Source organism: Agelaius phoeniceus, chromosome 4 (assembly GCF_051311805.1).
Source record: "Agelaius phoeniceus isolate bAgePho1 chromosome 4, bAgePho1.hap1, whole genome shotgun sequence".
NCBI lineage: Eukaryota > Metazoa > Chordata > Aves > Passeriformes > Icteridae > Agelaius > Agelaius phoeniceus.
The window spans coordinates 47,016,196-47,040,363 of record NC_135268.1 but is presented as its reverse complement, the minus strand read 5'-3'; the positions used below and the strand labels follow the sequence as shown (position 1 = coordinate 47,040,363).

Sequence of the window (24,168 nt, the reverse complement as noted above, 5' to 3'; positions counted from 1 at the left end):
AATTTAGAGAGGCGTGTTTTGCCCATGACAGAAAACGAGGGAAGGGCTCTGCCCAACCAAACCTGCTACAGTGCTCTCCATCCTTTGGCAAGAACAGGAGCTGTAGACATGAGGGTATGAAAGCAGTTTTAAGTTGTGCACACTCAATCAAGTGCTGTGTGAGTAAATTCCAAGGCAGTAATGTAAATACACAAATCAGAGGTCTCTAGCCTTTAGAGTGGGGCATCAGTTTATAAAGAGATACAGAGAGAAGACAAGGAAAAAATACAGTATGCATTTTACTGAAATCTCACAAGTCATTTGTCTGGGTAGGGGAGAGAAGATAAAAGTGACATCAAGCAACTTCTCACAAGTCAGTTCTGTGGGTGGGGGAGAGAGAGTGCCTTTGGTACAGTCGTGGGAAGGGTAAGAGCGCTTCACTGTGAAACTTGGATAAAACTGACATCAAGCAACTCAGAAAAAAACCTCTAGAACCTTAGAAGCTACAGAAAGCAAAATTTTAAATGAGTTACATTTATTCAGTTAAAAAATTGACAGTTAGTAATGGTCACATGAACACCAGGGAACTGTATCTACATTTCCTGACGTCAATATGAACGGCACTAGGGTTTTTCTGTTTGTTTTCTTTTACGTATATAAATCTAATGCCAGTTAAAAAAATACAAAACAAAGCTGAAACCCAAGACACTGTGAAATCAACACTGCTTAAAAACTCAAAATTCAATCTGATATATTTGAAAATAAATATTTTTTACCTTTCTTGTTAGAAAAAGACAGCTCACCGACTGCTTTCAAAGCAGTTACATCTTTAAGACCATTCCCAAAAGCGTTTCATAAATAATTACCCATTGATTGATTGTCTATTAATGCAGCATCTCTCAGTCATAGCTGGGGTCTCTGTTATTAGGCCATAAAATATTTTTTTCAGACACAGTGTTTTGTTCCCCCCCCCTTCCTTTTTATTTAGGTATACTTTCTTTGAATATAGCATATCATGCTGGCAAAATTCATGCAGATGGCATAGCATGAAATATCGCAGAGTTTAAAATCACCTGTTTAAAAAAGACAAAAAAAGAAAAAGACAAGGAATGTAGTGTTAAAAATCATGGTAGTGAAAAAGCAACTACCCAGTCTCATGGACAACCAAGACAATTTCAAATGTTCTCTCACAGCTGTCTCATCTACTATGATTTGTTTAAATATGTCTTTTTTAATCCAAATTCATTTCATTCTCTTCAATTTTTTCCACCAGGGATAAGTAAAAAAATAAAAGGTTAATTATTAAAACTAGTCTCTTTTCCCTTTTAATCAAAATAACCATTTTCCAGCCCTCTGACTGTACATCTAATTTTAATAATTATTTCAAATAGAGAAGCTTATGAATCTGACACGTTTGACATCTCCTGATGCCGTGACATTTAAAACACTCATAACAATACCTGGGTTAAATCTCTGAAAATATAAATGATTCTTGAATCGACTTTAACATTTGAAAAAGGCCACATCTTTAAACCTTAATAACATTTTCACACAATTTATAATCCTAAGGGACACTTAGAATTACTGAGCAGGCAAATGAGCCTCCAGATGATTCTCTCTCATAGGCAACTGTGCAACTTAAAAAGCCTCCTTCCAAGGAAGCTATCATCCCTAATCCCTTCCCCTGGCCATATAAAACACAAAGGCAACTAGTTTTAGAAGCCTTTTTAATTCTGCACTTTAAACCTCAAGGATCACCATAATAAAGAAACATTTTCCAGAAATGTCTCTCTTGACAGTTTTACATGTTATTTCTTGTTGCGCCCCCTTTTTAACAGTTTCACTGACTAAAGAAATAAACTGTTTTTCAAATAGTCTTTTCAGTAAAGTGCTTGTTATTACTCCAAAAAAAAAAAAACAAAACAAAAAAAAACAACCCCCAACCAAAAAGAGAAAGTGCTATTTAAGTCTTAAGATAATTTCTTTTTCCTGTGAAAAACTGCCTGATATATCTTTACTTTATTCATTTTTACATAAAGCTGAAATGAAACCTATTTCTTGTAAGGATGCTGGGTTACTAATTTTGGTGTTTGGCAGTAGGCAAGATGCCCACAGAAGGTGGTGACACACTGGAACCGTAGTGCAGAAGGTAAACCTTCTAGATGAAGTGGAAGGCATATGGAGAGCTCCTACTAGAATCCTTTCATATTTATATACAAATATAATATATATTAAATATAATATAAAAATAGCTATATTCTTTTTTCTCTCTGAAGTTATCCCAAACACTTTTCTTCAAAGCCTCACCCATCGCAGACAATGTCTATCTCCTAAACTCCATGCTAATGCCATCCTCTTCACTCCATTATGTATCACCAGCCCATTTCTTCACAATCCTCCCCTTAACAGACCCCTTCCCTTCTGTCAGAGTCATTCTGCAACAATTCTGCTCCAGAACCTGCAGCATCACAGCACTCACTGTCATGCTACTTATCAGGATGTTGCAAGTAAGTCTGTAGTAAATGAGTCCAGCAGAAGCAAAAGGCTAATTAAGAAAGAGGCAACAGCCTGGTCCTCTTCTCACTAAAACTCAAGGACAGTTCAGCAATTGATTCAGCAACAGGGAAAGCTGCAGATCTGTTAATATACACTTTTTAGTCACTACTTGTGAACAAAGCATCTCCATACTTGCACACAATCTGGACTAAGTTCTACACACTTGCCTTTGTGAAGTTCACCTGATTCACGTCAGGAATTCTTCAAATGTGTGCTGTATTTTTCCAGTTCCTTAGAATTTCTCCATCTTCTATCCTTTCTCTACTAGCTGGTAGTTCTGTAATTGAATGACCTCTCTCTGAGGCTACAAAAAGCTTCTTGATCAAAGCATATGTTTCTCTACTCTCTTTCAGCAGCCACGGTATCCCATAATCTGATTTCTCTCTCCTAGTTTAGCCTTTTTACTGACAGACCTATAGCAGCACACCAGAGTATCTGGGGAGGGGAGAATGGGAAGAGAAGCTGAAATTTTTTTATATAAAAAGCTGCATCATTAACTGTCTGGCTGGTATCTCTAATTTCTGTAATTCTCAGTATAATAGCTTAATACACCTATTTTACCATTATTCAGTAGTTCTAACAGCACTATTAAAGCTCTCCCAGTTTTATTTTTTAGCACTATATTTTTATTGTAATTGGTTAAAGAAATTTGTATCTAACCTATTTTCCATCAGGCAGAGAAGTGATAGCACAGACCTCTAGTCAATGCAGCTTCATATAGAAACAGGTGGAATGGAGTGGTAGGGATAGCAGAGCAAGGCAGGATTTCTTTACATAGAACTTTAGAGAAACAAGTCTCTGACAATTATCCCAGTCTGAAGAATGCCAGAAATCCCTTTAAAGAAGGGAAAGTGTTTCTTGCTATGTTTGGTATTGGCATCTGTTCCTTGCTCCAGGTTGCAATAGGCGTTTTGGAGCAGAGAGCAATCGGATTCTCTTTGGTACTGAGTTTCTCACACTCTCCTTCCTTGTTCACTGCTTGGCTTTTTGGTGCCAAGCACTTGCTTCATGACTGGGGAATAACAAAGGTCTAATGCTGGGACACGTGCAGAGGCAAAGGCTGGCCCCAAAACGTAACCAACGGCATCAAAGGCTTGGCTAAACTGGTATTACCTCCTGCGGGTTTGGTTCATCCAGTAATACAATCAAACTGTTCCACAGTACAAAACAGACCATCACCATTTGTTACATTCATTCAACTCCTCCCTAGTATTCAAGATTAATCCAGCTTTCTCTCCCTAGCACTAGTTTTAACTGCTTTTACTGGTTTTTGTTTCTAATTAATTATCAGATCTATCAGCATTTGTTAATTTTCCTCTCAAGTTCTGGTTTCCACAAACTAGTACCATAAAAACCTACCAACGTTTACTTAAATAGCACATATCTGTTGGAACTTTTTATTTTCTTTATAAAGTGAAGTTGCCTTCTGAAGTCTTAGTTCAGTGATAGCTCTTAAATCAATACCTGGTAGTGTTAAATGCAATCATGATCTCCCCCAAAACACACTTTAAATGCTTCCAAAAACAATTTTAAAACATCAGCTTATTATTCTTCCTTCTGCAAAAGGAGTCCTGTCTTTTAAGGTTTCCTTTTTTTTTTTTTTCCTTTTTTTTTTTTTAAGAGTATTACCTTAAAGATCTGAGATTCTTAAGACTCCTGTATTTCTGGCTACTGTCTGAGGGGGAGTACCAGTCAAAAATATTCATGGTCTCAACTCAGACCACTGTTAAATTAACACAATACAGAAATATCTATGAAGTAGATACACAAGTTTGGTTGACAATGTGCTAAGACTTCAAAATTGAAAATGGTTACAGATTCAAGACATTGTAATTCAAGATGTTCAACATTATCACCTGAATTAAAATCAAGGCACTATGGGTTTTGTTGTTGTTGTTAAAATGACCCTGAATTAGTTCTGACTAATTTTTGAAGGAGAATAAAAAGATTCCAACATGGTTTAACAAGTTACAATTCTCACCACAGAGAAAGTGGTTAAAAAGTGCCCAAAAGGTTATTAAATGTAAATATATTTTTGTGCAAATTACTCCTATAACTGAAACATTCTTGAAAATTACTGTCATTTTTTTTAAACCTTTTACATAAATATTTCCAACTATGAACTATATCAAAAGATAGCTTTGGGGAATAAAATTCCAAACCATCCGCAAGAAAGCAGTGCAAATTCCTATTTTTCAAATAAAATGATGAATTCATTATGAAATGATGGATGATATTTACGAATCTGAATGTCCTGAACCCTGATGCATGATCACCAGTTCAAACAGCTTCATCAATAATTTAACTTCAAGCAGTCAACTTATCAACACACTATACCTCACCGAACAAACCCTGACATCACGGACAAAGCACAAACAAGAGACTTGTGCCCACATTAAGGGTGAAAATAATGATGCATCATGTTGTAAACAAAAGGGTAGAACAGAGGAAAACATTAGTCTGAGTATGGCGTGAGAATTTAGGGAAACATATTCAAACCTACAAATAACAGATTACATTTTCATGCATCATATAAAATATTTTGCTCTTTCTCCTTTTATGCAGACATATACACAATATTTTACAGCATCTGTACAACAGAGAACTGGATTTCACACAACATTTTCAAAATATTTACTGTCCTGTAATCATCTGAAAAAAAATTAGATGGTTTTTGGACTATATTTCTGGCATTTTTTCCTGCTAATTCAAAACAATTGCTCCATGTCCGTTTTAATACTTTAAAAATGTACAGGATTGATAAAAATACCAATATTTTCAGCATCACTCTCTTTTCAGTCACATTTGGAGATTTCACCTGGACAAATTACAACATGGCAGCAAATCCTTTAGAACACAGAAACTGGGGCAACGCTCAAAGTTGGCCATGTCCCCATCATCATCTTGTGGCTTTTCTTAACAGATTCCAGAAGTTAGAAGTAGATCTCAACACCACAGTGCTAGAAAGCCTTCATACTGTTACCTCTGTAGCTTCAGTGCAACTGTTTGTGGGGCAGCCCCTCCTGGCAGTTTGCTTGAAAAAGAGGCAGCGCCCACACTACTGTGGCTGAACTTTGGAAGGATCAGTCATCTTGTCAGTTCTGTGTCGTGACAGCTGCTGCTGCTGCTGAGACTGATGCTGCTGGTGGTGGGACTGAGTGAAAGTGCTTTGTTGTAGTGGGAAAGCAGCAGAGAGAATAAGCTGAGCTGACTGATTTCCATGAAGTAACCTGGATGTCTAAAACATGAAAATAGAAAAAAATTATTTTTTCCTGCTGCACTGAGAAACACGGGCCCAGCTGCTTTTTAACTTTTTATGAGGGTTCAATCAAAATAAACTTCAGATTTGGCCAGTTAAGCTGAGCAAACAATGCAAGGATTTGTTCATACTAATACATTTAACCAGCGCATCTGAATTAATAAAGCAGCTGTAATTGGTCTCTGGAATTTCTGTGGGGATAGGTAGGAATAACTGGCAATTTGTCTTCATTTCACACCACAAAAGCATAGCAGGGTGTAAAGAATCTATTTGAGTAAGTGTAGGTAGCTGTCATTGCAGTCAAATGAAAAAATAGTGCATGATTTGGCACAGATCACATTTATTCCCCACAGACAAAATGCACAGTCAAAGAAAATGGTGCATTTGCAGACCCCAACATCCCTCTGAAGGAGACTTATTACTGTGGGAAATGGTACTTGGTTTTAACAGTATTCTTCTTAGAACACCAAAAAAAGATTACTGAATAAAACAATGAAGGATAGGTACAAATGCACTAGGACATTTAAATCCTGAAATGCTCTGCAGCAGAGAGTAAAGTACATCAACTGCTGCACCTACACAATCAGACTGTAAAAGGCCCAGTGAACAGAAGTAGAAAAGGCACTTTTGTCCTTTTTAAAGAGTATTAACTTCACTTCAAATTCTAGCACTTTAATAGTTTATATAAAAATACTGGACTTTCGCCTAGAGTGAAATTCTAGAGTAGGCACAGACCTTTTGAGATCTTCATATTTCACGTATCTGTTTCACCAGAATTAAGTCAAAATTGTACAAACTTTTAAATTTAGAAACAGAGACACAGACACTACCAACCTGCTAAACAGCCTCTCTAGTGTTCTAGCCACCACTACATCTCCTTTACCAACTCCAGATGCTGGGTGATGCATGTTCCAGTAATTAACTGGAATCAACAAATGGCAACAGATTTCCCCATCAATTCCTTCTACCTTCTGTTTCTTTTAGAGATTTCCTATTTCTAAACTGCTTGGGTTTGTCTTCCTTCTCTTTTGACCCAATCTCTCCTCTTTCTCCACTAAAACAAGGTTCTTCCCTTCTTACTCTCTGCTTACAAAGTTACTTGCTGCTCAGCCTCCCCTGCAGCCCAGACAGAATTTCATGCCTCATATTATTGGGACACGTCTTGCTTTGGGCTGTGTGCTGCTTTCCAGACCAACCATCATCTCTCATACCTTACTGCATTAACATGTAAAGTTAATGAAAGAAAACGTAAACTGTTTTAAAGAAAACATCTGTTTTTTCATCCTACAGTCAATCAAGAGCAGCAATTCAAAGGGAAAAAGATGTAAGACAGGACAATGCATGGAATAACACTGCAGGAAAAACCACCTCTCCTCTAAGTAACAGGATTTTAGAGAACTGCTACAGAATAAACTTACCTCATGCATTTGGCTTTGTCACAGGTTACTATTTTAAGTGCTTTGTTTTCAGGTAAAGCACCCCTGGATAACCTAGTAATGCTGAAAGTAATGCTGACAGAACTTGGGAAAATTTGTAGACAGCTCTACATTCATTACCTGTAGGAACTGCTGGGGGTGCTGGGTCAGCTGTGACTGAGCTGGTTGTTGCACTGTGGTGAGCTGCTGCTGATGGTCCTGCTGACTTTGCTGCTGCTGCTGCTGTTGCTGTTGTGTTATTGACAAAGTCTGTGTCTGCTGCTGTTGGGCAGCAAAAGTGGGATAAGCTGTCACCACCTGTCCCATAAACATAGTACTTGGTACCATTACTGCTCCACATGCTACTGGGGCCGTGACAAGTTTTGTTACAAGTTGCTGACCTTGAGAAAATCTGTTAATAGAAAAAGATATTTGGAGTCTCTTCAGGAAAAAAAAAATGAAGCACCACATACACTTGAGAAAAGCAGATTTCTCAAAGCCATATTTTGCTATAACAACATGGATTTTGAAAAGCCTGCAAACATGTTACTTTGAGCAGTTTCATTTCAACGGTTGTATCCATACCATTGAAACACAAATCACATGATCTTTTTAATGCTGTTTTAGTTCCTTTTGTATATGGTGCAACTGCATAAGCATACTGTTATAAAAAGTTATCTTAAATACAGGTCTTGTAGATTTACCTGATTTGTCTGTCCTGTGTAAAAGTGGTTACTGCAGCAGCATTCTGGTTGTTGTTCTGCGATAAGCTAGAGGGAACCTGCACCACATTTCCTGCTGTTGGCTGAGAAATCACCATAGTGTTGTACAAAGGTGCTGAGACTGTGTTCTGTGACTGACTGGCAAGAGAAGACTGTTGATTGTGTCCACTAAGTACATTTTGTTGATTATGCTGGAAAGAAATTTTGAGATAGTAAGTTGAAAATAGCCAGGTACTACAGCTGTTCTCCTCACTGTCACAGCCCATACTTCAAAACCACCAGTTTTTTTCTATTCAAATGAATTCTTAATTCAAAGTACACAAGTATTTCTACTGACTGAGGATTTAGAGATGGGACTTGACCTTAGACATCTATCTTACATTAACTTCTTTTTCTGTTCAGGTTATTTCTTTTTTCGTAAATTTTTCAGCTATTTGCATACTGTTTATTCAAAATTATCTTTTTACTCCTTTAGCATCTCTGTGCCCAACTTAGAGTAAAATGTACACATAACGTCAAGAATTTCTTACTTGAAAATCTGGAACTAGCCTACTGCTGAGATGGTAAAATGCATCACTAGTCTGCCTTTCCACAAATCTCAAAAAGAAGTATGGAATGTGGAAAAGGGTACAGAGGAGGGTACAGAGGACCACAGAGATCAGATGTTTATGGAGTATTCATACACATAATGGTCAAACCCATTAGAAGTATTCAGCATGAAGAAACAGCTTCTGTGGCGATACATGCTGTTGACTGTTATGCCTCTGCTAAATCGTTAAGGTTAAATTTATGGTATAAGTTAAGAGCTATTTCTTTGTTACATTGTTACATTTAATGTATAAGGTGAATGCTGTTAAGCTTTTAGGCCATGTTCCTTTGTATCTTTACCCTCACAGTCGTTTTGTCACATGCACCCAAACACACACACACAGACACACACACACACACCCACCCCTAGACAGTTCTCAGTTCACTTCTGTTTTGATTGCCTGGATTTTGTTTGGTTTTGTTGCTGCCTGATTTTTTCTTATTGTGCCTTAACTGTCCAGTAAGTAGTAGAGTGAATCTTGCCAACAAACTTTGTCGTGCTACCACTTAATATTAAATCAGGCTTTTGCTGATACCCTTGCCAATGATTTTTAAAGCAATCTCAAACACTCGTTCAATACAGGCGAATGTCAGGGAAGCTGCTGTGTTTCAGATGTGGTTTTGAGCAAATATTCAATCCAGCAAATCGAGTAATGGAATTTTACCTGTGTTGCAGTACTCTGCAAAGGCTGCTGCTGTATCATGTGTGGAGTATTTATATGGCCCGTGTTCATCCCACTTTGAGTCTGATTAGTCTGAACAACTTGACCTTGCATGTTTATTGGTGCAAGTTGCTGAACAGTTGAAGAATTTCCAGAAGGAAGCTGCACAGAACCAAAGTTGAGTCCAGAAGCTGACTGCTGCAAGAACATCTTAAAAAATTCCACAAGTTATAGGGTCAGTATTCAGAGACTCAACTCTTTCTGGTAAGAATCAGAATCCTAACTTCCAGAGTTCTAAACATTAACATTCAATATTTGTTTTAAAGAAAAAGCACCATTCAGAGACTAACCAGTAATGTAGCCTACAACTATCTATTTGTAGACAAACATATTTGAAATGACACTTCTTTTTGTAGGACATTCCTCAGTAACGCTAAATCAGATGAAGAAAATCTCTGAATTAGTAGACCCAGGCATAGCACCAAGAATGTAATCTTCCCTGACAATCAGGAAATCGTAATGATTATACTGAACTTTCCAACACTATTGTAATAAACAGAATTCAGCACAAAAATATTATGTTCTTTACAAAAAGTTAGGCCCAAGTCTACAACAAGGCAGAATGTGCATCACTGAAGTATTTTTTCTAGTTTTCACATTCCTGAACAAGGTCCCTCCACACTGCATGGAAAGGAGAGCTGTGAATCTCTCCTTTTGAGACATGAATAAGGCAGTCTACTGCTGGCATGTTTACACTAAATATCACACAACTGAAAATGGCACACACCAGAAACTCCTACTCTTCCAAGAGAATTTAAGCAACATTCTCAATACTTCCAGGAAGTATTTTTTCTATTCTTTAGTCACAATCCAGACTGAAAATATTAAATTATTTCCTTAAAATAGATCTTAGTTTGAGGTGATCGGGTTTTTTTTTTGTTTGGGTCTTTTAACTAGAAAAACCCAATAGGGTAATTCTTTTCTTCCAAGCATAGCTGCTGAAAAGACAATGACAAAACCAGAAAAATATATACTGGTTAAAAAAAATCAGAAATCATGTAGTCAGCTGCTAGACTGAGTAATGCACCCTCTAGACCTCAGTCTTTCTGGCTCAGGAACTCCTTCAAGTTTACCATGCAAAGTAGAGCCATTCAGCCTGATAGGACAGTTTAAGCAAAGAAACATGGATTTAACATCCTCAGAGCTAAAAGGGAAAAACAGATCCTGCAGATTTTGGATTAATATTCTAATGGCTGCAAAACTTTGCAAGAATGAACGACCACTCCATCCTTTTACATTTAATTAGGTTAAGTGATAAGCTAGGCTTGACCTGCTCAACACTGGGGCATTTCCAGATACATCTGGAAGCAAAACATCAGGTACCTCTGGAACAGCAGCTTCAGACACTATGGATTTTAGACATATATGGCCCAGATGGCAGCTGACAGGGAATATGGAGGATCATGTTGTGGAATTAGATGCCCAAGACACAATTCAGATGTCTAAATTCTCTACAGATGAAACCTGTAAGTGATACAATAACTCACCTGGAGTCCTTGACCATGAACAATTTGAAGCTGCTCCTGGATCTTACGCAACTCTTCCTGCTGCCGATGAATATTTGCCTCTATCATGCGTGTTCTTTGCTCTAGCTGGTCCTTTAGATGCTGCATTGCTCCTAATTGAGCTGAAAACTGAAACACAGGCTGTAGTGCAATCAACAAATTAAAAGCTGAGCAAAAATTACATTTTATTCACAAGAGATAAGTACAGTCCTCCACAGAAGCAAATAAATCAAGCATTGCTCTTCAAACTACTAATAAACCATTATCTGAGAACCAATTAATGCATATGAAAACATCACAGAATCAGAATCAACATTTAGTTGATGTACGAGAATTGGTGAACTAAAAGAATTCCATAGCACAAGAAATTGACTGGTGTCCAAATCACAAACACATGTGTCTGTGCGTGTCTAGCCTTAGTAATTTACATGGTACTGTAGACGTTAAAGCTCTCTCATGTTAAAAATTATAATTGTGCCAGTTTAGGAAAAAAGATTCACCCAGAGCTAAAACATACAAATAACTTGGGAGTACCCTCAGTCACAAAAAGCTGAAGGCTGAGCCCATAGAGAAACTATTAGCCACTTCTGTTTTTCCTCAGACATCTGCTATAGGCCCCAAGTCAGTATATCAAAAGGTTACATTGACTTGGGGCCTATAGCAGATGTCTGAGGAATATATCCTATTCTTATTACACAGAAGCATTTCACAGACCAAGCAGCCTTGTGTTATAAGCATATGCCTGAAAGCTGCCAGCCACATTGATGAATTTTTAAATTCATGCCCTAAAATATTTTAGCTTTAACTGTTTTTATATCTATGTTGCTAATGCACAAGGCTGAAAACTATATCCATACAAATAACAGGAAGAAAAAACTAAAGCAAAAGTGTCAAATTACAGAATTTGCTCATTTCAAGAGAATAATTTGGCACCAAAGGACTCAATTTCTTTGCCTATGGATCCAGCCTATCCAGATCCCTCTGCAGAGCCTCCTTGCCCTCCAGCAGATCAACACTCTCACCCAACTGGGTGTCATCTGCAAACTCACTGATGGTGACTTCAATCCATATCATCAATAAATATATTAAACTGGACTGGCCCCAGTACTGAGCCCTCTGGAACCCCACTTGTGACTGGCTGCCAGGTGGATGTAACTCCATTCACCACCACTCTCTGGGTCTGGCCATCCAAACTGTTTTTTTCTCAGTGAACAGTGCATCCACCCAAGCCACAGGCAGCCCATTACTGCAGGAGAACAAGACTGTTTAAAAAATAGCAAACAATAAATTGAGTTAATCCATACCTGAGTCATTCCAGACTGGAGCTGTAAAGTTGCAGGCTGAGATATTGCTGGCTGTGTTACTGGTTGTCCAAGAGACTGTGAGCTTAAAGACTAGGATTAAAAAAAAATTGTTCCATAATCATAAGAGAATGAACTTCATATTTGACATGAAGTATTTCTTTAAAGAGTCAAATTCAAAACAGCATTATATGAACATATAATATAAACTAGTAAATTGTTTCCTGAAATATCTAACCTTAGTTATTAAGAATTAAGAAAACAAAACCAATTGATTATCTACATAATATATACATAATTTTTCTACTGTTAAAAATATATATAAGCAGAAAAACAGAAATTACAACAAGAAGTATTTCAGAAGTCTCAATTTCAACATGTTTGGAAGTTGACACCTTTGATTTATTCTTAAACTAATGATTTTTAGAACTATTATATATTATATATTATATTAATAGAAATCTAGATATATTAATATACATAATATTGTAATGCATATTTAATAAGCATTCTGTTTATTAAGTGAAAGTATTAGTTCAACAGGAAAACATGCACCAAGTACATGAGGCATGACAATTTCTCATACTACCAAGATTTCAGAAAGGATATGGAAGTATTCACTAATATTCTTAAGTCATAGATTTGTTTGAGTTCTCTACAGGGACACACATAGCATTACACTGGCAATTTTACACGTATATATGTGTGTATTAAAAATCCAGAATCATAGAAAGAAGTTCTGTGTGAGTGAAAGCAGAGATTCATTCACATTCTTTTAAATCCTAATGACAAAACCTAAATACATATATGCTTAATTATTGTATTCCTTTAAAATCTACTACACCAATACCGATGATGCAATTCTAAGACGCGTATTCCAAGAAAAACTCTTAAAGTTTAAACCATGTTTTTAGAAGAAATAAAACAAAGCTTATATGGATTTAATAATAGCTTTTAAAGGTGAACTCCACTCTAAAGTACAACATTCCTCTCTGAAGTTACCTGACTGCTCAGAGATGATCTTCTTTGCGCAGTCTTTTCATGACCAGATAAGCCTTGCCTTGGAGGAGTGCTAGTGTCCACTGTCATTTTAGTTGGTGTTGCTGACAATGTTGAGAGATAGAACAAAAAGAAACATCTTAACTGCTATCTCAATTATGTAATGCAACAAACTAATTACAGGAAGCTTTTAATGAATAAAAGAACTGTAAAGGCTTGGACTTTTTTTTTTCCCCCTGACTATCCACCAGTCTGATGGATTGAAATAGGGTGTACTAGTGTCTGATATTGTACTCTAGAAGTAAAAGTCTTTTTCAGAGTAGTCTGCAGATCTCTGAACCATCACAAAGGGTATTTTCACCTGCACACTTTTCATAAAATGATTATTAACTGCCAGTTATGCATTTAATAAAATTAAGTAGAGAAAGCCCTCCTAAGGAAAGCAATTTTGTTTTCAATAGTTGGTGCTTACATGAATGATCCGATACTGCAGTATGTGAAGATTTTCTTGAACTCCTGGAGGAAGCAGAAGGTGTGGGGCTGGTATCAAACCTTTCCAGTGCTTCTTTGAGACTCACTGTGTTTATGTGATTGTCAGACCCAGAGTCCTGACTCTGAAGAGACAGACATAAAAAACCAATAATTTATCTAATCCAGCACAATGCATATTTCTGTTAGAAAATATCTCAGACCTTTTTGTTTCTAATCAACCCCCTCACACAGGTGACCATGCAGAAGTAGTGACCTGTTTGATGACTGTAATCTCTGTTTCCATTTGAGGCTTTTATCCTTGGAAGCCAAAGCTATATAAGCCCAGAAACCAAAATGCATGCAGACTTAGGCCACAAACTGACTACTGAGCTGAGCTCCTTCTGTAGCCACTCATTTCACTCTGAACAACAGTGTAATGAGTGAACTGCTTATTCTTTTGAGAAAGGATGAGTTTGTTCCATTAGGAGCACTGACAGATTAAACTTGTGAAACTGCCAAAGGAAAACATTTCTGAACTGTCAGAGTAAAACATGTCAGATCATCTCCACAAGCTGATAAGACTCATTGAGCTTCCAAGGACATTAATTCAAGACAAATTTTGTATACTTTTAAGAAGTCAGATAGAGTCACACAATTAAACAGCTTCTACTTTCCTATTGTGAATTCCTTCTTGGTGTGTTGATCTTGGTTTTCAGATTATGGGTACTTCCAGTAAGGGAGACCATTTTTTTAGAAATCTTACACTGCAGAAATCAGATCTTAATAAAAACTTATGGGTGTTATAACTGTTAAAATTACATGCACATTAATTTCTGAAAAGATAAGGGTGTTACAGGCAGAGTTAAACACTCTTTCTAGACTTCCTTGATAATTTTCAATAGTCACATTATTTAGAGATCAAATATTTACTTTCCTGGGGGATAAAACACTATTTGCTGCGATATATTTGCTTGCATATTTTGTTTAGTATGTGAAGATGTAAAATAAGATTATATAAAATACTCACTTTATCTGCTGTTATCTCTGGGAGAGATTCCTCAATACCAAGTTCTCGTCGTCTTTCTGCTCTAACTTCTGCATAACTAGAAGAACAAACCAAAGATAACCACTATATCATGGGATGATTTGAAAAATACACCTCAAAGACCAAACTCCTCAAACCCATCTTGCTTATAAAGTATCTCAAGAAGTTCTCTAGTGATTCTTCACACTGCTATAATTTCTCTACCTCCAAAATACCATCAAGATAGCTCCCATACCACTAGGATTACTTTAAGAAATAACCTACCTTACAACAGTGTGCGTACAGACAATAAACTCTGGCCTGGAATTCCACTGGTGATACGTGATATAGTAGTGAGTTTGCAGCCAAATCCATTGCTGTCCCTTTGTAAGGAATCTGTAGTAACATGACTTCCCTTTCCCATATTGCATTACTGTGAAGATGAAGAATAAAGTTTACTGTCTTGCCAGGTTGTAAATACTCCAATTACATTAAAAGAATATTATTCCCCGGGTTCATATAGCCCAAACCCATGTCTAAATCCAGGATTAAAACAACGACCAACAACAGGTTCAAAAATTTTCCACCAGCTTTTCCACTTATTCAACATTATAAAGCCTTTTAAATGCCATTGGAAGAACTGGAAAAGTATTAGTCATAGAGCTGTGCACTCCAGTTTACCACAATGAAACCCTAGAATTGTAAGATAGAGTTATATCTGTTTTGTAGTTCTGTATCAAAAGAAAAGAAGATATGGAACAGCAGTATAATAATGTCAAACAAACGGGAATAAAGACACTTCATTCAAAATATCACAAAATTTCACCAGAACAAGTGATCAATTTAACAACTTTGCTTCTTTTAGTGACTTGGTTGTACTCACAATGCTCATGACATTTTGCCAGATTATCTAGATCATCCACATGATAATAATCATAGCCTGATGTTCCCAAAACTTCAAATGGAAGATAACCTATTATCGGAGGTGCCCTAATTAATAAAAAAAAAATTAATGTTATTTTCACACACATCTCTAACAAATCAGAACTAATTATATAAGCTTTCTTGTTTACAGTATATGCTCCAAAGAAAATTAAAAAATTAAACCCAACACAAGCTATGAGCAGTTAATGCAGATTAGTGAACTCCAAATACTACAGCCACCACTGTGATTCAGCCGCTATTGCTCCTACACAGAAGGAACTGCACCTGTGATCCAAGAATAGGAACTTCCATTCTAAGCTGTGTCTAGATGTGAACTCTTCGTTGGGTTCTTCAACAGTGCACATTTCCTAAAAAGGGAAAAATTAAGAATCTATTAAAACTGCTCTATTCTAGTACCTAAGCTCTTTCAAAATTCAGACATACCTAAAGTTAGTAGATAATTCCACAATAGTTATAATGTTATTTTTAGACAGCTTCCTTGGTTTTGCTTGTTTAGACGCACAGTACTGAGGTAGAATCTAATCTGAATCTAATCTCAACTGTGCCAAGCTGATGCTTGGTTGATTTAAATGGACTAACCATGTCATGAGAATAAACTCAAATGGAATATCTACAAACACAGTAGTACAAGAAGAAATCCATAGTTCCTGCAGTTATGCTTTTAAATTGTAACACTCAAAAGAAGAGATGAAACATTCCCACCAGTCTGATTATAGTCTGTGTTTTTAATGGGTAAAACCCAACATTAGTAAAATGGTCTCATTACTCGGAGTTTAGGAATATGATTCTTCCCTTTAGTGAACACAAAGTCCTCTAAATCTCTTTGAGTGCACAGACATGTACTACAAATAACACACTATTCTTATGTTTAGAACTCATGAAAAGTAAGAGAACAGCTGTATTTCCATTACAACAGAATCTTAAGGTATTCTGCACATAATTCTAAATGTATTCCACTCAAATGTATTCAGACAACTTCAGCTGACTTCTACTGTCAACATCTACTGTCCCCTTCAAGAAAGGTAAATATGCCCCACTGAGGATTGTGCCTCGTGCAGAGACAGTCACAACACCACGCACCCCAAGCCAACCAATTCCTTTGCAAACTCCTCTAGTACTCCCTTAGGAGAAGGAAGATGGATGATGGAATACATGCACACAAATACACCCCTCAAAGAATTACATTAAAATTAAGAGATAAGTAAATGTTTCTCTTTTGGACACCTGCACACATTTGTCATTTGCAGGAGCTTGCAATGGCATTTCCAGTGCCAGGAGCACACTGGAATCTATTGATGATCAGGTAAAAGAGTTTCCTAAACTGCAATGTGGAAGCTGCTGCTACACTGACATAATACTCATAACAAGTGTGAAGAGACAAGCACACTGCTGCTCTGAAAACATCTGTAACTAAAGTAGTCCTGCAGAAAAATACAGCAGAAGACCAACAGAGGGACCACCTTTCTTTTCATTCTTTCAGGTTGTAATCCAAGGAGTTTAATTGCATATTTTACAGGTTTTTAAATAGATCTAAGTTTCTTCCTATAAAAGGGAAAAGTGACCATATCTAGGCAATGTTTTTCCCTCACATTCATCACTGTAAAATCTAAAGACAATGACTTAGAAAATGATGGAACAATGGATGAATTAGATGGAGGCACTGAACTTAACAACTCTGGGCACAAATTTATGACTGTTGATGTTAACTCCAGACAGCAAGACTTAAGCTTCAAACCTGAAACTACCCCTAGAACCCAAAGCTCATCTACTTTCCTAAAATTACAGCATTTAATAAAGCACCACTCAAAGTAAGAGAAATGACAGAGCAAGAGTATATCCTTGAGATATACCTTTGATTTGTTGCTTATTTTGATCTAAATATTTTGGCACAAGTCAAAACAAAAGTAAAAATCACTGAATGCAGGCAGTAAAACCACAGTAAAAACATAATGGTTAGAGAGGAAATGGCAGCAGGTTAGTATCTAATTACGCAATGCATTTATATTAATAATTTGCAGATATTCCACTGTAAAATACCCCTGGGCAGAAGCCAGCTTGTTCAACAAGGCGTCTTGTTGAAGTTGTCAACAAGGCATCTAGAAAAGAAAGGACTTTCATTTGTAACAAAAAGTATTCTGGTAAAATCCTTTTGGCTGGATTAATCCTGCCTTCTTGATAGAAGGCAATCATCAACTAGCCAAAATGCAAGACAAATGTTTTAAAGAATGTGTACAACCAAATGCCCTCACTAGGGAGCAAAATTTGTGAGATGTTTTGTTGCAGAAGTGGTAGAGTCATATGCATAAAATAAAAACGTGAACTTTAAAGGTGCAAAAAGCATTGCATATCCTGAGAAATTATATTTGAGAAAAAAAAAATCTGGAACCATATGCCAACTGAAAGAAAGAGAGTAAATGACAGAAGAGCAGAAATGTTCTACCTTAAATAAGGCAAGTATTGAAACACACATCTCCTTACTGGCTGCATCACACATTTGTTAGTGAAGTTACTGGGATCATAAAATTCCTGACAGACACTAATTTGCTTAAGTCTAGTCAATGCTAGCCTCAATAATAACAGAAGGTATCAAGTCTTTAATGTAAGCCTTCTTCTTTAATGTGAGTCTTCTTCTTTAATGTAAATCTTCAAAAGATTTCCCAAATAAACAGCATCGGTTGAAAGTCTCAGGAGGATCTTAAAAATTTTATAACATGGAAGCTTCCTTGGGCACACAGGGCTCAGAGGTTCAAGTACAGGAAAGAAACTTTGGCCACAGAATAATCTGTAAGGCTTTAGCCTGCAGGAGACTGAGACACTTGAAGATCATAAATGGATGTTCCTCAGCTTCCAGAAGTAGGAAACATAAAAGTTTTACAATGAACTGTCATACTTTAAAAGACAAAAGCAATTGCAAATGTCAGGTTGGTCTTTTTTTCCACAATTATTTCATGAAGCAAAAATCCCACATATAACATATCTACCAACTGTAGGCATAACAGGAAGAATATTTTTTAGACCTGCATGGGAAGAAAAGTGTCACATGACAGATTTCCATAGCTTCAGAAAGAATAAACTTTCTCTTGCATAGAGTCTGGAGACACAAAATTCCTATTCAGCCTGACAGAACTGAAGAGGTTTATATGATTTCTCCACAGGCTTCCTACTATGCTTTTGAAGTGCAAAGTATATAAACCATGTCTTCAGAAGCTACCACCAACAGTCTTAAACTCAAGACATCAGTGTTTTAAACTTAAGAGGCAGAATGTTTAAATGTTAAGAGTTCTTGTACTACAGCCTACTACAGTAGTTTAACATCGGGCCACATACATTTCATGGCACTACTTTACAGCTGAATTGCAAAACTAAATGTCACATAGCAAACTACCCTGAACCTTGATTCATGCATTTGTATGAAACATATAATTGGAATCACAATCACAGACTATACTGTACTTTATCCTGAGTATTTATTTTGACTGGTTCTGGAAAGAAACAGGATTATACTTATTGAACTACAAGTATCATATGCATTCAATTCTAACCTTGGAAAGGCAACTTCACATTGTACATTAGCAGCTAAGCAAAACGGTAGGTTTAAACTACTGAGTTTCTGAATAACTGCACTGAAACAAAAGATTTCTATTACCTCAAACCTAACTCTTCATTACTGACAAGTAATGTAAGCTTTCATTAAGCCCTCTGAGATTTACTTGTGTCAAACTGCAGAAAGACTACCAGGAACAAAAAATTCACATCCAAGTTTCAACTAAAATCAATCATTTCTCCAGTGAAAGTGGAATCTCAATGTAATCTTTCATGTTGTTTAAGTTCATCTTGCTAAATTATATTCCTGTGGACTTAGAAATTTATTTCATGCATATTCTCTTTACGTTACTATTTAAAATTAGTGTTCACCACAACTTTGTTTGATACTTTGCATAAAACTTAGTTTATTTGAAGTAAGAAACAGACACTTTCAGTTTCATATAACAGGATTCCTTACAGTTTTCATTAGTATTTCAAATGTTGTGTGCATTCTCTCTGAAGTTTTCCCATTCAGAGTCCATTTAAGAATGATATCAAAGTGATTTCATTTGTACATACCTTGATAAATTGAGGTGTAGCTAATCTAACTGTGGCCACAAAACAAACTTTCTCTTCATATGAAGGCCGGTGTGATCTCTGAATAGTTCCTTCAAAACCATTGTGCGCTGAGTTGGGAACTGCGGGCAGACAGAGGAGATGACAACACACATGACAGTGTAAGTATGGAGCAAAATGGCAGTAATACCAGAAGATAAGTGGCCCAATATATATCTGTGGTTTGCTTGTAACTTAACAGGCATTAAGAAAAATGCTCCATCATATCTAGACTTACATGCACAGGAATAGTACCACAGTAGTAGGAGTAGTTACATAGTAGTAATGGGAACATGACCATCAAGTAACTTTCCCAAAGAACTAGAACTGCCACTATTACGATATTATTGCTGACGGAGCATTTTTAAGGAACTAGTAACAGTTCTAATCCTTGCTAACTGGTAAAAATCACTGGATTACACTTTCTTGAAAAATATCTTTATATTTTGGCTATTATTTTCTTTTGAACTCTGAGGCAAGTATTTCTTTTCTAGACGTTCTATCACATTTAAGCAACACATGCTGACGACATAGCAAGTAACAGAAGAATCAAAGGCACAATTATGGAAGTGAAAGAATCAGGATACTGAGCTGGGAACAAATTCCACTTATTGAATCATAGAGATGGAATCAAAAGGAGGCAAATGATGGACTAGACCTCAAAACAGAGTAACCTTATCTTTCATTTCCAGCAGTTACCAATTTAGTTTATATTTACTAAGGTCTAGAGATGATGATTTCAAATCACTTTGAAGGCTTTCCAAAGCCCCAATGGTTTTAATTCAGCTCTAGATTAGAACTCCTACTGAACTTTCTTCATGCAATTTCATCTCACAGCTCCTTGCTCTTTCTATCAGAAAGAAAACAGGCAGTTTCTTTTATTTTTTTCTTAGCCTTTGTCCTTTGTTCTTCAGAGTTTATCTTGCCTTGTGCTAAGTGTACAGTGGGATTATTTCATGTGATTTAGACTATATTTTAGAAAGGCTTTTGCATTTTCTCAGCTTGGTGGCTGGTCAAGGTGATTTGGTCTTGCTCAGTTTACATTCCACAGTAACTCCTTTTCCTAAAGGACTTCTATGTAACTGATTGCAACTATCCCTGTTCATATAGTTTGATATTCCTAAATGTAGTAACTTGCATTATTTCTTAGTCAATTTTTCTGGGTTTTTAGCCCATATTAATTTCTTTTCTAATTTGGGGATGAACTCTTCTGTTGGTTTTGGTGGATTATTTCATAACTGCAAACTATGTTCCATTGTTCATAACATTAATGAAAATACTGATCAAATCCAGAAGTTGTCAATTAAAACTGCACTTTGATGGTGAACACTGGTTAACCTTTTCAATCAGTTCCTGCAGCTACCTTCCAGCAATTTCAATTAACAAGTGCTTCCCTTATATGTTTGTGAGAAGAGAATATGATAACAAAAACATATATTGAAAGTCCATCATTGTGCTTTATCCTCTTATCCACACAGTGTGTTACTCTTTGGTAGAGGAAGCTGAACTGATTTGATGCTATTTCTACCTGAAAAATCCACAGTGATTGCCATTCAATTCCCTGCTAGCTTCCTGAAATTCATATATAGTTAAATTATTTTTACCAGAGTATTTCCAAATATTGAATTGCAACCAATAGGTCTGCAGTTTTCTAACTCCTCATTCCAGGACTAGCATGATATTTGGCTTTTTCAGGACTGTTTCTTGTGTCTCCTATAATATTACATAACTGCATTTGCATTAAGACCCAACCTCTTCTCATTTTGTGAAATACTGGTATCAGATAAAAAAACCCATAGATTTATTTACAACATGCTGGTTTTCATAATATTTTGGGTGAGCTTTCTAAGAATCTACTACTGACCACACTGCAGAACCCACTTGGACAAATAAACAGGCTTCTCAATTAAATAGTCAGCACAACCTGGCCAAACAGATTAGAGATGCAGTACAGTACAGAGAAAGAATATTACACATAGCTAATAAAAATAATTTCAGTGGAAGGGAGTAGGAACTCAAGGCAGAAAACTGTAGGGCCCACCCACTCACCTGAGTGGTAATTCCTGTCAAGTGAAGCACAGAACTGAAATGGGGGGAAAACCTACATTTTCCTTCTCAGCTGCCTGTGTAATGAGAACTGCAGGTACTCAGTACCACAGATCTTCAAGTTAGTCACCTGCTTAAATATGGCTTATGCTGAACTAAATTCAGATTCTTTATGTTAAAGCATTTGCTTAAATTTCTCTTACATTCTTTTGAACAATGCTTTACAGAATACTAGTTTTCCTTAATTTAAAGTATTAACCACATTTACTACATTTTGCATTCAAATACACAGACCTGTAATACATGATAGGCAGTTTTTCTTCTTTTCCATTACACCAATATAGAAGTAACAAAACTGCTTCAAGATCTTCTTTTGAATGCCTGATTTTAGTTCACCTACATTTGGCACCATGGTCCCAAGCCAGTTTAGCTGTGGAGCTGCCTACGTTTTCCATTCCAACACTGCTGAAATTACTTACCATGATTCAAACACTTGAAATTTCCTATAAATTTTACATATTCATATGTAGGTTGCTCTTTTGGATCTATTGTTCCTCGCAGCATATGGCAACAGAATTCTAGCTGATTTTTTGCTAGAAAAAAAATAAACAAAGTAATAGGCTATATGATTGATGAAGCACACATGCAACATGAAATGAAATGCAGGAATAATTAAGCTGAATACAACTGAAATACTGTAAGTGTAGTGATTACAGCTAGCTACAGTGATGCCTTAGAGTGGCTACCTAGAACAGGCTAGACAAGAATAAAAGAATAAAGTGGGTATTTATAAAAGGCCTTCAAACAGGTACACCTACACCAGTCAGAAGCCTTCCAGAGGATACACCCAAGATGGACAATGGTCACGAGTTTTTCAGACAGATATACATTTGGTCCATTTACATATAAGGGGTTAATCCTCCAATTACAGCTTCAGGTAATGAAGTCATATACCCCCAGTTTGCTTCCCCCCACCCCAGTTCACTTTTCTTTACAATTTTTGGGGCCTGAGACTGTAGGGTATTCTTGAATCTCAGGCCTAGACGGATTGTTTTGTCTGACCAATAGTTAACTAACACTTTATATGGAGTTTAGAGTTATGCACTAGTGCCGTACAGGATTTGAAAAATATAAAGGGTAAAATCATAAGGCATCAACATTGGCTGCTTTTAACCAGCATGACAGTAACTAATCTAAAGAACTCCTTTAGATTTTGTGCACAAAGGGCTTGAATATTAGTGGCATGAAAACCTCTGAGACCTAAAGCGGTATTAAAGAAAATGCCCTGAACTTAAGTTCAATAAAGCACACGCTCCCAAACTCCATTAGGCTGCCATGTATTTATACTTGCCAACTGCTAAAAGTGTCTAAATAGAAGCTCTGTAAACAATATGAACATTTCTGTCACACAGGAAATTTACAGACTGAAAGGCAACATAAATTTGAAAATCCTACTCTAGAACAGGGGTGACACAAAGTAACACTTCTGTTCTTCAGGGCTGAAGTATATGTGTCTGCTTAAATAACACTGGAAAAACTGATCCTGTATAATTCCAAGTAGATAGTTTTAACACAACCACTGTACTGGTTTTATCTGGGATAGGGTTAAGTTTCTACACAGCAGCTCACATGGTGCCCTGTTTTGGATTTTGACTAGAACAGTGCTGCTAAGACTGGGATGTGTCCATTACTGCTCAGCAGCCCTTCCACAGTGCAAAGGCCTTCTCTTTATCTGACTCTGATCCGCTAGGGGGGAGGCTGGGGGTGCACCAGCAGCTGGGAGGGGACACAGCAGGGAGAGCTGAATGAAGGGATATTCCACATTGTATGGCATGTGCTCAGCAATAAAAGCTAGGGAAAGGAGGAAGGGGAAGACATCTGGGTTTATGGCATTTGTCCTCCCAAGTAATCATTGTACATGACATAACCCTGCATTCCCAGAGATGGCTGAACAACTGCCTACTGAACAGATGGAGCAAACTAATTCCTTATTTTGCTTTGCTTGTGCAGACAGCTTTTGACTTCACCTGTTAATCTGCCTTTATCACAACCCAAAAGTTTGGTCACTTTTACTCTTCTGATTCTTTGTCCGTCGAACTGAGAGGAGTGAGTGAGTGGCTGTGTGGGGCTGAGCTGCCTACAGGGGTTAGCCAAAAATAACTACTTACATTTTAAGTATTCCGGTGTCAAGGAATCACTTTCCAGCAGATGAGAAGACAATATTTTATAAATTTCTGAATGTTCCCCCTCTGGGATAAAATTAAATACACTCTGATCCACAAGATCAGACTGAAAGAAAAAGATTTAGTAAGCATTAATTCAAGATGTACAATGTCACAAAGCCTACTATTTTAATACAAAACAATGCCACAGTTCCAGCAGGTGGCTTTGTTGAGTCAGTAATGAATACATATTAGTACTTCCCAAGGAAAAAAAACCTCACTCTGATATGCCTGGCCCATGGGGAGTGGTAAATGAATTCCCGGCTTTGACTCA

At 36.8% G+C, this 24,168-nt stretch overlaps 1 protein-coding gene across 14 annotated transcripts in view; it reads right to left on the bottom strand.

The window, feature by feature from the left end:
• Positions 1 to 211: 211 nt before the first annotated feature.
• The window catches only part of CLOCK (clock circadian regulator), a 64,385-nt gene continuing 40,428 nt past the window's right edge, over positions 212 to 24,168 (bottom strand). For 12 of the 14 annotated variants that reach the window (XM_054633604.2, XM_077177526.1, XM_077177525.1 and 9 more), the window contains 15 exons: positions 23,841 to 23,961; positions 22,152 to 22,265; positions 19,591 to 19,709; positions 15,751 to 15,833; positions 15,425 to 15,531; positions 14,827 to 14,974; positions 14,545 to 14,620; positions 13,519 to 13,660; positions 13,050 to 13,150; positions 12,051 to 12,140; positions 10,729 to 10,887; positions 9,185 to 9,391; positions 7,914 to 8,122; positions 7,351 to 7,621; positions 212 to 5,773 (listed from right to left, as the gene is read on the bottom strand). In XM_054633604.2, coding sequence (XP_054489579.2) covers positions 5,594 to 5,773; positions 7,351 to 7,621; positions 7,914 to 8,122; positions 9,185 to 9,391; positions 10,729 to 10,887; positions 12,051 to 12,140; positions 13,050 to 13,150; positions 13,519 to 13,660; positions 14,545 to 14,620; positions 14,827 to 14,974; positions 15,425 to 15,531; positions 15,751 to 15,833; positions 19,591 to 19,709; positions 22,152 to 22,265; positions 23,841 to 23,961 — 2,127 coding nt within the window. In that variant the 3' untranslated portion in view covers positions 212 to 5,593. The remainder of the gene's footprint in view (positions 5,774 to 7,350; positions 7,622 to 7,913; positions 8,123 to 9,184; positions 9,392 to 10,728; positions 10,888 to 12,050; positions 12,141 to 13,049; positions 13,151 to 13,518; positions 13,661 to 14,544; positions 14,621 to 14,826; positions 14,975 to 15,424; positions 15,532 to 15,750; positions 15,834 to 19,590; positions 19,710 to 22,151; positions 22,266 to 23,840; positions 23,962 to 24,168) is intronic. The other 2 variants (XM_077177535.1, XM_077177534.1) reach the window with 2 other exon arrangements.